The following is a 12,872-nucleotide window of genomic DNA, read 5'->3' as shown; positions in this document are numbered from 1 at the left end:
CATGACGCAATCGACGAGTATATACGCCCTATTTGTGCGCATTTTCTCCGCTAGATGGCGCTGCGAATCCGATAAAATAGGAAGGTCTTAAGCTCGTATCAGACTACGCATTGAAAATTTACATCGAAGATTGAAGATTGAAATCTGACCAATCAGGACAAAGAAATTTTAGTTCCTTCTGCTCTGATTAGTCAAATTCCAATTTTCAATTTTCAATGCATTCTTTACTAATTAATATTTCTAATACGGGCTTTAATGCAGAAACTATAGCGTTTCTTTTTTTTTTTTTTTTTTTTTTCTTTTACATAATGTTCCGCATAATGCTTACTTAAAAATATTTTAAATTATGCTTTGGCACCCAACAATAGCATATTTATTTGGCATTATTTTATATATACATTATATAATTTGAATTTATTATATAGTTCTTCATTTTTCTCACTAATCTGTATAACACGTGTCACATAGAATCAGAGTAAAAAAGAAGGTTAGAATCACATGTATTGACTATATTTAACGCTGTTTTCGACGCATGTGCAGAAATTGTCACCTTAGTATACATACATAAAATCATGATCATTTTTATATAAACAAAATTTGAAGAATTAGTAGTGTAGTAATATATAAACTTGTGGTAATATATATATATGTACTCGATGCCTTAAACAAACCATTGGTAGAAAGAAGCATCAGGGTCTCTTGGATTAAATTCTTGGATCATTGCAATTAATTTATCATTGATTTATTTACAAGGCCATTAACATCAAAATTTATGTATATTTACGTATAATAAAAATTTTGCATTGGTCATTATGCAAATTAATCAAATTTATCGAAGCTTGCTCGAAGTGACCTTCAACATAAAGAAACGAGAGAAATTTGCATGATCTAAATATCTGGTTATCGTCACGTCGTTGCCGTTACAAATTGCATCCGGTATATTGTAGATAAAGGGAACGTAGATTACGGGTATCGAACGAAATTATTGGATTGACAATCAGCTTCGCAATCTTTTCGATCGAGCTCGTGACAATGATTCTTCAACGTAACACGATATGTTATTGTGCTCGCCGATCGCAGTGTATGCCAATGATGATGTGTCAATGTTATATAACTCCATCATGATACATTGTATCGTTATCTGTCATCCTTGAGTCGCGTTAAGGTCAGTATATCCTCTGTTATCATAGGGTGAGGTTGTCGATTGAATTGCACTGCCACTGATCTTTGTAAAACGTAGCTGGTATAAAAACAGTTTTAACAGCTTATACGATTATATTCTATAAATATATTGAATATATACAATATATTATTATTCTCTCTCCCCCCCCCCCCCTCTCTCTCTCTATTTGACTAGCTCTTAAAAATATAACTTTTTTATACTATAAGAATGATTAATATCAATTAATAATTTTTTTTATTGCATATTACAGTAAATGTGTATTTATTATATTATAATTTATTGGAGATTAATAATATTGTATATATTAAATTCTACTTTCTCTTATATAGTTCTCTGAAATAAATATTTAAAATTGTAAAGCTATATATAAGTACATAAAATATATATATAAAAATATTAAATTTATATATGTATATATATATATATATGTATAAGATATATAGATTTATAGAAGATGCATGTGTGTGTGTGTATGTATATATATATATATATATAAATTTATATACATATGTATATATATATGTACTTATAACAGAGTATTGCGCACTAAATAATGGCAAGCAAATCTTGGAATGTTTTGGTGACGGGAGGTGCTGGGTATATTGGGTCTCATACAGTCTTGGAATTATTACAAGCAGATCTTCAGGTGGTGGTAATTGATAACTTTAGCAATGCATATAAAGGTGAAGTATAAGAATTGATTATTTGATAAAATTGAAACATAATGGTATATTGTAATCTATTGAATTAGATAATATATAAACAATGATATATATTAAAATTATTTTCCGCACGTTTAATTTTAACGTATTTTTTACCAGGAATGTACTAAAAATATCTAAAAATTTAAATTTTAACAATTATTTCTAATAACTTGATAACTTGTCTTTTCACACAATATATTTTTGCGTATGTAAAAGTTTTACAGATTTTTCAAGTTATCCTTCTCATATCCACAGACTTAAATTCTGAGAAACCAGAATGCCTCCTTAGAATAGAAAAAATAATAAATAAGAATATTCCATTCATCAACTGTGACATCATAAACATTAATGATTTAAGAAATGTATTTCAGAAGGTAAAGTATTTATTGACTCGTATAGTTGATATTGTAGAGTTGATATTTGCTGACAATACATGAGATTCAAAATAAAAATATTACAATTTTATTGCAGTATACTTTTCATAGTGTTATACACTTTGCTGCATTGAAGGCAGTTAGTGAATCATGTCAAAAACCACTCGAATACTATAAGACTAATGTCAGTGGAACAATAAATTTATTAGAAGTTATGCGAGAGAACAATATAAAACATTTTATTTATTCAAGCAGTGCTACAGTTTACGGGGTACCTCAGCAACTTCCTTTAATGGAAGATATGAAAACTGGCAATTGCACAAATCCTTATGGGAAGACAAAGTTTATGGTTGAAGAAATATTAAAAGATTTGTGTATATCAGACAAGGTATATATATTATAATATATTACTTTGTAATCCATTTTAATGAGAAGTATCGCTTACAGGAATTTTCTGTTATATCTTTGAGATATTTTAATCCTGTTGGCGCACATCCCTCAGGTCAAATTGGAGAAGATCCTAATGGTATACCAAATAATTTAATGCCTTATATTGCACAAGTCTCTGTTGGAAAAAGAGACACATTATATGTTTATGGTAATGATTATGATACACCTGATGGCACAGGTAAAAATTCTATATATTTCTGATTGGGGAAATTTGATTAGAAATAAATATCTTAACAGAGATGTATATTATATGATAGAATATATATCATAAGAAAAATATTCAAAAGACACAAGTATAAAGACAATTGTAATTAAAATCTTTTTTCCAATTACACATTTGCAGGTGTGCGCGACTATATTCATATTATGGATCTAGCAATAGGACATGTGAAAGCCATACTTTATCAAAAAACTCATAATCTAAAAGGATTTAAGCCGATAAATCTCGGTACTGGAAAAGGCTACTCTGTGCTTGAAGTTATACATGCATTTGAAAAAGCATCTGGAAAGAAAATCCCATATAAAATAGTTGAACGTAGACCAGGTGATATATCTGTTAGTTATGCGGATGCTAGTATCGCGAATAAAGAACTGAATTGGGTTGCAACAAAAAATATGGATGACATGTGTAAGATATAATAATTACTATAATAAATTAATATTATAAATTAGTAGCGATGTAATGCTAGCGTCAGACTATGCGCGTATTTCTGATTCGTTTATTGTTTATGAAAAGTACGGATGGAAGATTTGTCAAGTTTGATCAATCAGATTTCTTTATATTATTCACGAATTGCATGGACGCGCATAATCTGGCGGTAAATTAACAGTTATATAGAATAGTTTCTGTGCAGTTCTATAAAATATTCGTTATAATGTTATGAAATTAAAAGTATATTGATTTTTCTTCAGGTTTAGATACATGGAAATGGCAACAAAATAATCCAAACGGATATAAACGCTGATAAGCATTATCTATTACGTTTAATTGACTAAAGCTTGAAGATATTATATTTTACCTTTCATATATTGTCAGAAAGATGAATGAAATCATGGTGGTATATAGTTACCAAATATATTACCAAAGTTTAAACCAAAGCACATATAAGTAATTATTTATCTTATATCTGCTATATTAAATGAATTTGATATGAAGATGATGAAAATTTAAAAATCTTAAGATTTAAGAAGATATTTTATTCAGTATCTGGTACAATGGACAATTTTATTGAATATTTTAACATGTAAATAGGTGTATACAATTAAATTGTATCATTGCATTACTGTGACATTTTAAATAATTGCAAAGCAGGACTCCAATAACTATGATACTTTTCCAAATAAATATTTTTATCAATATTAATGTATATTTGTCTATTTATAATGTGCAACCTTCATGTCACAAGTGGCTTGCCGGATATATGTATAGTCATAACTTTATATATGATGTAGAGACGTTTTTGTTACTTTCTTTAGTTGCTATGAAAATTAGAAGAAACATAATAAAAGAATTAAATTTTATAATATATAAATTCTCTTAAAGTTTCATACAGCACACAAATATATAAGTAAAATATATAATATTGCATTAATACATATTGCATTTTATTGGACATAACAATGTTATGAAATGTCATGAAAGAATTAAATATGCATAATTTTTTCCAATTGAATATATGAAATATATATTCAAGCAACACTTTTTATACAACTTTTTTTATATGTAAAATCTGTATTAAAGAGAGCAATACTTCTTCGTGTAACAATTTCTTGGATAGAAGTTCAAAATAAATCAAGATTATATTCATTTATTTAATAGACACGTTTCCAATTTAAGGAGGAAGCAATTATTAGTTATTTCGCGTATTTTCGAATTACAATTAGTAATTAGTGCTTGTATATTACATGTCCACGCACTTATACATATGCGCATATATATAAAAGGAGAAAAATAGAACCTTTTAAAAAAAAGTTTTAAACAAAAAATAGAGATAATAAATAATGATAAAGTATATTTGCTACTATAATTAATTTACTTGTACATCATGGTACAGTGTATTACTTATATTTTTGTAAAATTGTTTTGTCCTAGAGAAATATTTTAACACATTTGAATACTTTGTTTTACTTACATATCTACAGAATAACTGTTTCTTAATTTATAAGGTCTCTTCTGAAACATCCATTTCATGATTTGATCGACAAAAAGAAATAAGTGGTAATGCGATTTTTTCATTGATGATAAATTGTGTCTTCTTGCTTTAGTTATATCGCTCTAGAATAATCTGGCTGTATGATTATCCTTGATATTTCTGATGCTAATATTATATGCAAAAATATGCTATTTATATATAGAGAGTGAAATGTGATAATAATCATTTCTGTCTTTTTTTTATTGATTTCCAAGGAGGAAACACGTGTTGGCTTCCTATCGATTCAGGAGTAATCTTTATAGATAATTGTGACCCAGGATCTTGAAAAATTGCTCTTGATATAGATCTTTTGAAAGCTGGTGGCAAGTTCAGAGAACCTACAAATTTTCTGTCTATTACTGCTGCTATCGAAATAAAAGATTACATACTTAATTATTGTTAACATACTTGTTATATCATTTGCTAATGGAGTTTTAATTGCCTTTTTTACATGTCGATTATGTTTCTCCATTTTAAATCTTTTCATAAAATTTCGACAAGTATCGGTCACAATTTTTCCATCAAGATTAGCTATTTGTAAAACAAAAATGATATTCGTGTAGTTAACATGATAATAGCAAAAAAAAAAAATATATAAAATTTTACCCAACAAAATGCTGTTGGCAATCAGATTTTCCCTGTATCTATAAGACTGTGTAACAGGATTGCCTTGCAAGAACAGATCTTTCAATGATGATAAAGTATTTATTGTTCTAGTTAAATCGTCCATATTATTCAAGAGATTATTTTTTGCTTCTAATATATTTAATTCCTGAAATCCTATTAAGTTTTTTAAGGATGTAATTTTATTGTCAGAAATATTAAGAACTTTTAGACACATCTGTAAGAAAAAACATACCATTTATATACATATATTATGTTTGTTAAATATATATATATATATATATATTATAATTATATATTAATCTCTATAATCAAAAAATGCTGGAGATTTAGATTGCACTTACAGATAAAGCAAAAGTACTACGTGGTTCAAAGCACAATGATTCACCAAATGGTATTTTTTGATTTTCAACATGCAGTTCTTGTAACTGTTTTGTATTTTCTAATCCTTCAATTATTATGATATTATTATACCCTAGATAAAGCTTTTGCAGATTCTGTAGAGATTCTAAATTTTCTATTTTTATTATATTATTATGTTGTAAATATAAATGTGTCAAATTGCACGCGAAATGTAAATTCTTTATTTTTGATATATTATTATTCTGTAGATATATGACTTGCAAGCTTTTATGAATATCGAGGTCGCCCTATATAAACATAAAACATTATTAAAAATAAATTATATTATTCATTAAATCTCTCTTTCGATGTAGCTTACAATACTGCTGATGAACATGTCATTCATATGTAAATGAGTTAATTTCCGCAACTCTTCTTTTTTTATTGTTTTACTGAGTGATTTACTAGTCAATATTTGAGAATATTTTCTTTCTATAATATCTGTCGTTAATTTCACCATAACTGCAAAAAGATTATTACAGAATAAAAGCTAACGAAATAAACTGCTCTATTGCAGAATTTGATCGATCAAACATTAGACATATATCAAATTGATGATAGGAAATATACAACGTATGTGTCTTCTTCCGCTATCGCTGCTACATCGCGCATGCGCAAAGAAAGTTTGTCTATCATCACTGCACGTTAGTTTGACGTTTAACCTCATTAAATAACGTTAAATTTACATTAATACTGAATTACACTCAGTCATGGCAGTAAGTCGGGACCGCACAAAAACTGTTTAACCGGTGCCAAGAAATAGAAGTAGAAGTAGAAGAATTGCACTTCAATCTTACATTTACTATCCACATATAGAGAAGAATATCCAATCTAACTTATCTCCAATAGATTTGTTCCTGAACAATTACAGATAGTTACATTATTGATTTATGCGAATTTATCTGGTAATGTTGATTTCTTTCTTTTTTAAATAATAAGTATTTGCCACAATTGAAAATGGGAATATCTAAGATGCATTCAGTATTTATTATGTACTAGAGTCTAGAGTGTATAAAACCGGCTCTTTTCAGAATATCCCATTGAGTGAGAATTTAAAAATACTTTTTTACTATAAATGATATGTACGGATGCGAGATTACTGGCTTAAAATGCGTTTACCAAGAAGATTCAGAATATTATTACTTTTGTTACTATGGCGGTTGACCTCTGTGATCATGGTGCAAACTGCTCATGTACCAGACGAATATTGGCAATCACTTGAGGTAGCTCATTATCTGGCGTTTGATTACGGGTACCTTACATGGGAATGGACAATGATGATTCGTAGTTATATTTATCCATTTCTCATATCGATTCTGTATCATATACTTGCCATACTTTCTTTAGACTTCACATTATTATTAACAATGTTGCCACGTGTTTTTCAAGCAGTTCTCGCTGCTTATGCAGATTACAGATTTTACAAGTGGACCAAGTGTAAGTGGATGTTATTTGTTTTGTGTTCAAATTGGTATTGGTACTATTGTGCTTCAAGAACATTGATAAATGCAGTAGAGACTGTTTGTACCACAATAGTGTTATCAATATTTCCATGGAAAAATAACCATGTACAAAGTACAAAATTTTTATGGATTGTGGGCTTCCTCTGTATGATAAGACCTACTGCTGCAATTATATGGTTTCCATTATGCTTATATCATATTTGTTCAAGTGCAGAAAAGAAAATAGCATTATTTGGTCGCTATACAATAATATGTCTATTTTGTTTTTTTATTTCCATATTAATAGATAGTTACTGTTATGGAAGATTTGTATTAACCCCTTGGAAGTTTTTCCAAGTGAATGTGCTTGGAAGTGTTGGAGACATTTATGGCAAAGAACATACATTATGGTATATCTTTATCGGTTTACCCGTGATACTTGGACTGTATTATATCCCATTTTTGATTGCTGTTTGGCGAATACTTAAATATTCTATTCACTTCAAACGAGAATTAATTATGCTCATAGTAATTGGTTGGACATTATTGGTCTATTCTTTGTTGCCTCACAAGGAATTTCGATTTATTTTACCGCTTTTGCCAATGTTGATATATGTAAGTTCCGCTTGTACTTATCGTTTAAACGTTAGAATTACGGCATTTGCCCATAAAAGTATTTTAGCATTGTTAATATGCAGCAATGTTGTGCCTGGATTTTATTTTTCCTTGATTCATCAACATGGCACGTTAAATATAATGGAGCTCTTACGGTATGAAATTTCTGCTAATAAATCCGTATCAATGAATGTGCTAATTCTGACTCCTTGCCATGCTTTGCCCTTGTACAGTCATTTGCATGTAAATACATCGATAAAATTTTTAACTTGCGAACCTAATTTTGATAATTCTAATGATTACCTGGATGAAGCAGATCAATTTTTTGCAAATCCGACATTTTGGCTCGATAATAATTATGTGAATAATAAAAATGCTATATTACCAACTTATGTAATCACATTTGATAATGTTGAGAATAAAATAATTAACTTCTTAAGTAGATATAAATTAATCGCTAAAGTATTTTATACACATTTTCCACAATCAAATTATGGAGAATATGTGTTATTGTATAAACATGTAACATTTATTTAAAAGATTGATACATGTTTTATATAAATGAATGTATGTGTAATAAAGAAATGTTGATGTTTATTACTTTCTCTTATTATATCTTCAAATAAAATTTAAAAACAGACAATAAAAAAAGAAAGAATCAAAATCAGAGACTATAGTATTGTCAGACGTCAAATGCTGTCGCGCAACCGGTTGCTTACATCACAGGTGATCTTGAAAATTGAATTGAACAAAACAGCCTTGAAAAGAAAATTTTCTTTCTTGAATTATATTTGCCTTTTGAAACTATTCACATTATGTTTAAAATATTATTTATATCGTCAGAAATGAGATAAATAATTTGGTATTTCTGGTCAAACACTTTGCATGTATACTACGGATATAAAATTCTTTCGTTTTGCAATTCTTTTTATTTTTCATGCGTATAAAAGTATAAATTATAAAATAACAGGCACAATTTTTTACAATTTCTTAAATAATTTACAACTTTTTAATACTTTTTAAACTCTCTTAGCTCTTATGTAATGACAACGGAATGCAAAGGAAGAAAATAATATCGATGTTCAATAATAAATAAAATTTTCGGTTTGTCTGATCATTAATAACGATGAATATGAAATAGTTATAAAATGAAATTCTTTTCGGTAAAAACAATTTGCAGAGTTGGGAAAAAAAGTAAAAGTAGGGCAAGTCCTCAGTTTGGAATAAATGGATACCGTTAGTAAATAGGACTTGAATCCCAGACTCCCGATGCGGGAATGATCACGATTCTAACGGTATTCGTACATAACGGTATTAACTAGAGAAGCGAAAGGTAATTATTGCCAAAACTTATTTACTTTACTTATAAATTTTTCTTCGATTAATTTCGTTTTTAGTAATAAATACGTAAAAAGATGATAAACAAGAATTTATCAAAAATTTTAGCACTATTATTTAAATTATGTTAAAGTAATTAATTGAAATTATTTTATTGCACATAGACAGATATTTATACGTGTGACATACACGTGTATACATATACATATGTGTGTATGTATGTATGTATAAAAGTTCACTTAGAACGTTCTGTTGAGATTTAATATTTAAAAAAGGATATTTATACATGAAGAATAAATTTGTTTTATTGCTTTCTATGTTAAAAAACAAAATTATATTTTTATTTAAACAGATAAAGTATTGATATTTTATTAAATATTAGTATTCTTTAAATTTTTATTATTTAAATTTGCTGTCTATACTAGAACGTTATTGAGATTTTTTATTTATAAGTTTTTTTGAATTAGTCAAATTATTGGAAATGGCTAAAAAATATATTTATTGTTATTATGAGTATCCTATATATGCATTTACACCAGTATATATATATATATATATATATATATATATATATATATATATATATATATATTAATGTAATATATGTATATGTATAGTGTGTATGTGAATATATAAACATGTTTGTTCCACAAAAAATATTGAAAATTTATTTAAATTCTGGATGAAACAAATTTGTGATGCCGATTTAAAACATTGGAATAGACGATGACGTACATTTTATTTTCATCAGAAGATTACTCAATGTATCAAAAAGAATGAGAAACTAAAAAAAAAGATCAAAAACAAGCAATAATAAATGAAGGTGAAGTCAAGACACTGTGAATAAAGGAGCAGCGGAAGAAAAGCAAAATATTTGTCGGGAAAGTAGAAGAAGAACATAAAAGATAATAAGTACAAAAGGGAAAAAAAAGAAAATTCTTCGGGAAAATCTCTAATAAAGATATGGGTCAATGGACAACGCGTGAAAAAAATCCGAGAGATAAGATGAGGTAACTTTGTGATCGAAGGTATGCTACGCGGTAAGACCGGGTGTAAATAGGGAACGGAGGAAAATATAAAGAAGAGATTGACTACATGGAGTCAACGTTCCAGACGGGTCAGTGACCACAATGTGTTTGCTCGCTCTCTCTCGGTCATGTCTCTCTTATACAAGCCTTTTCTCTCTTCCGTCTTCAACGAGACCCGCTTCCTCGCGGTTCTGCTATTCGCTCGAACGCGCCAGATATTCGTGAAACTGCGCTTTGCGCACTTCTTTGTGGAATCCTTGACTTCCTTATGGAGTGTACGCATTTTTTTTATCACAATGTTCTTGTAGAGAACCAAGGGGGAGGTGCAATCAAATTATTTAATTCATTCGCGTGATATTTGAAATTGATACACTTGATTAATTAGCGTGTAACTTATTTTCCATATTTTTTATTTAAGGACTAATGATAAACATACAAAAAACAAAAAAAAAGACTTTAACGATAAATCATAACTCTTTGTCCTGTAGGAATAAATATCAGAATTATTTCTTAGATGTAATAAATAATATATTGTAGTAAAAAAATATATGGTATCGATTTATATATACAATTTAATCTATGAGGATAAATAGATGTATATTTATTATTGTAGAAATTTTAAATTATGTGTGCGTATGTTTCATCAGAAACGATAAATCATATGAATGTTTTTTTTTTTGCATTATATGCCGGAATAAATTTATATATATATATTCACAAAAAAATATTCTTTTTCCTATACAATTTTTTCTTATATTTTATAATATTCTTTGTAAAATCCTTGATTTCAGATTTCTTGATTCACGATATTACTGTATACTTCTTATTAGAATATATATGTAAAAATTAATCTCCCATGTACTTAAAAAAAATGTACCTGCACAAGAGATTTATTGTAGTGTTTCGAAAGTTATGACACAAGAACTACGTGAACGCGTTGCTTGAGAGAAAGTTCCTCGCAACGGTGAATCCGTTCTCCATCCTTTTACTAATCATAAAAGAATCCAAAGTGGATTTCTACCTCGTCGTCAGAAACGCAGACAAGTTTTTTGCATTAATTTTTTTTTTATTTTGATTGTATTGTCTTTATTGCGTATTATATTTATTTGGAGAATTTCTGTATCTGCGTATATCTTAATTTAAAGCGACACTTTTTTGAAATCTGAAATTCAGAAAAATTTGAAGATGAGAATATTTCTATTATTAGAATTAGACATTCGCACGTATTAAGTATTGTGTTCGGTAGTGGCTAATGTCCGGTGGAATCTCATTTTCCCACGTCAATCAACTGTTTGCATTACGTTGGCGAAAAGGGCAGCGATAAAAAAGCGTGATTTAATAAAATATACGAAACAATTTCAAGTAATAATCATATCTTAATAATAATAATAATAATAATATAATAACATAATATTATAATATATAATATATTCATACTTGGTGGCGAGTGAGACGCGGTATCGGTGGTATAGAGTCCGATATTATAAACTGGCTCTCCTCGACGATACTGGAATCCCGATAGACTTCGCTCTCTGAGATTTTAACACGCGCGCGCTTAAATATTTCCATTTGTAAACTTGTAAGATGCATACAAACGTATACAAATCTAAATCACAATTTACAGTAATATAATTATAAAATATATATTAATTAAATGAGATGATGAAAAGTAACGAGAAACATAATTTAAAAGATCTCATCGAAAATATTTATTCATCTGTATAAAAGAAGGAGAAAGCTTTTACGTAATAATTTCAAACAACTATTATTCATAATTGTTGCTATCTCTGATCTTGATCATTCAAATTGCAAAGTTTAGGAAAAATAATAAAAGCGTAGCCGTCTATCGCGTCGATGCAAATAGATGCACGAATTATTTTCGCGTATTAACAAATGTGAGCAATTGATTGATACGAACGATCGTTGATTTATGTGATCTTCGCACGGCCGAAGCATTTTACCGTGAAAGAGCATGTTTTTCTTTGCCGGTCCATTGTAAATCATCGCGTGACGGTGCACTCGTGCACTTGCCTTCCCTTACGGCTGTTACGCACCGCCGGCTTCGACCAATCACGATCGGCATGTAACAGGTGTTCGGCCAATCTCGTTCGGTCGACGCGACATCGTTGATCTTGCCTAGGAACTAAGCACTCAATTCCTCAGGATATTCCCTATCCCGAATCCGTCGACGGTTATTCCAGTATTTTTCTTGCTCTTTCTGTTCTAGCGAGTATTATATCTCTTATGTCCTTTTTCTTCCTCTCTCTCTCTCTCTCTCTCTCTCTCTCTCTCTCTCTCTCTCTCTCTCTCCCTTTCATGACTTCTCATCTAATAATAGTTATATTAAAGAGAAACGGTGATAAAAAGATGGAATAGTATGAATTCTGTTGCTTGTATTTCTATTCTTTTTCTAGTATGAATGTCTCAATAAATTTTTTCGTCTAATTTGACGTTTATCCTGCCCGATTATTTTAAACTTGTTTTAAATTGTAAGACAGCGTTTCCCGACTATATGATCGT

General features: G+C 28.9%; 3 protein-coding genes across 6 annotated transcripts; 2 read left to right on the top strand and 1 right to left on the bottom strand.

Moving 5' to 3' along the window:
• Nucleotides 1–572: 572 nt before the first annotated feature.
• Nucleotides 573–4,146, top strand: Gale (UDP-galactose 4'-epimerase). 4 transcript variants are annotated; one of them, XM_070307273.1, is made up of 8 exons: nt 617–634; nt 948–1,165; nt 1,719–1,866; nt 2,143–2,261; nt 2,359–2,649; nt 2,709–2,889; nt 3,055–3,339; nt 3,624–4,145. In XM_070307273.1, the coding sequence occupies exons 3-8, from the start codon at nt 1,737–1,739 to the stop codon at nt 3,674–3,676; spliced, it is 1,059 nt and encodes a 352-aa protein (XP_070163374.1). In that variant the 5' UTR covers nt 617–634; nt 948–1,165; nt 1,719–1,736; the 3' UTR covers nt 3,677–4,145. The 4 variants fall into 4 exon arrangements, with proteins under 4 accessions (XP_070163373.1, XP_070163374.1, XP_070163375.1 ...); XM_070307272.1 differs by having other exon boundaries at nt 573–1,165; XM_070307274.1 differs by lacking the exons at nt 617–634; nt 948–1,165 and adding an exon at nt 1,177–1,236 and having other exon boundaries at nt 3,624–4,146.
• Nucleotides 4,147–4,820: 674 nt separating this feature from the next.
• On the bottom strand, nt 4,821–6,448 carry LOC138939416 (protein phosphatase 1 regulatory subunit 42). Its single transcript, XM_070307177.1, has 5 exons — nt 6,249–6,448; nt 5,872–6,177; nt 5,510–5,744; nt 5,312–5,434; nt 4,821–5,241 (listed from the first exon to the last, which is right to left on the bottom strand). Exons 1-5 carry the CDS (start codon nt 6,387–6,389, stop codon nt 5,087–5,089), a joined length of 960 nt encoding a protein of 319 aa, XP_070163278.1. The 5' UTR covers nt 6,390–6,448; the 3' UTR covers nt 4,821–5,086.
• Nucleotides 6,449–6,564: 116 nt separating this feature from the next.
• Pig-b (phosphatidylinositol glycan anchor biosynthesis class B) lies at nt 6,565–8,955 on the top strand. Its single transcript, XM_070306961.1, has 2 exons — nt 6,565–6,834; nt 6,961–8,955. The coding sequence occupies exon 2, from the start codon at nt 7,018–7,020 to the stop codon at nt 8,521–8,523; it is 1,506 nt and encodes a 501-aa protein (XP_070163062.1). The 5' UTR covers nt 6,565–6,834; nt 6,961–7,017; the 3' UTR covers nt 8,524–8,955.
• Nucleotides 8,956–12,872: the final 3,917 nt, after the last annotated feature.

The sequence above is a fragment of the Polyergus mexicanus genome, unplaced genomic scaffold (genome assembly GCF_030449975.1).
Source record: "Polyergus mexicanus isolate NDT 795.1 unplaced genomic scaffold, iyPolMexi1.0 SCAF_14, whole genome shotgun sequence".
Lineage (NCBI taxonomy): Eukaryota > Metazoa > Arthropoda > Insecta > Hymenoptera > Formicidae > Polyergus > Polyergus mexicanus.
The sequence above is the reverse complement of the archived record's forward strand: the minus strand, read 5'-3'. Positions and strand labels throughout refer to the sequence as shown.

Excerpts from the sequence above, each read along its gene's own strand:
- Gale (XM_070307274.1), top strand. The coding sequence starts at position 1,737 with ATGGCAAGCAAATCTTGGAATGTTTTGGTGACGGGAGGTGCTGGGTAT. Across the intron at positions 2,262-2,358 it reads TAAGAAATGTATTTCAGAAG|TATACTTTTCATAGTGTTAT; the intron begins GTAAAGTATTTA and ends ATTTTATTGCAG. Across the intron at positions 2,650-2,708 it reads ATTTGTGTATATCAGACAAG|GAATTTTCTGTTATATCTTT; the intron begins GTATATATATTA and ends TATCGCTTACAG.
- LOC138939416 (XM_070307177.1), bottom strand. The coding sequence starts at position 6,389 with ATGGTGAAATTAACGACAGATATTATAGAAAGAAAATATTCTCAAATA. Across the intron at positions 5,745-5,871 it reads GTAGTACTTTTGCTTTATCT|ATGTGTCTAAAAGTTCTTAA; the intron begins GTAAGTGCAATC and ends TTTTTCTTACAG. Across the intron at positions 5,242-5,311 it reads ATTAGCAAATGATATAACAA|GTTCTCTGAACTTGCCACCA; the intron begins GTATGTTAACAA and ends GAAAATTTGTAG.
- Pig-b (XM_070306961.1), top strand. The coding sequence starts at position 7,018 with ATGCGAGATTACTGGCTTAAAATGCGTTTACCAAGAAGATTCAGAATA.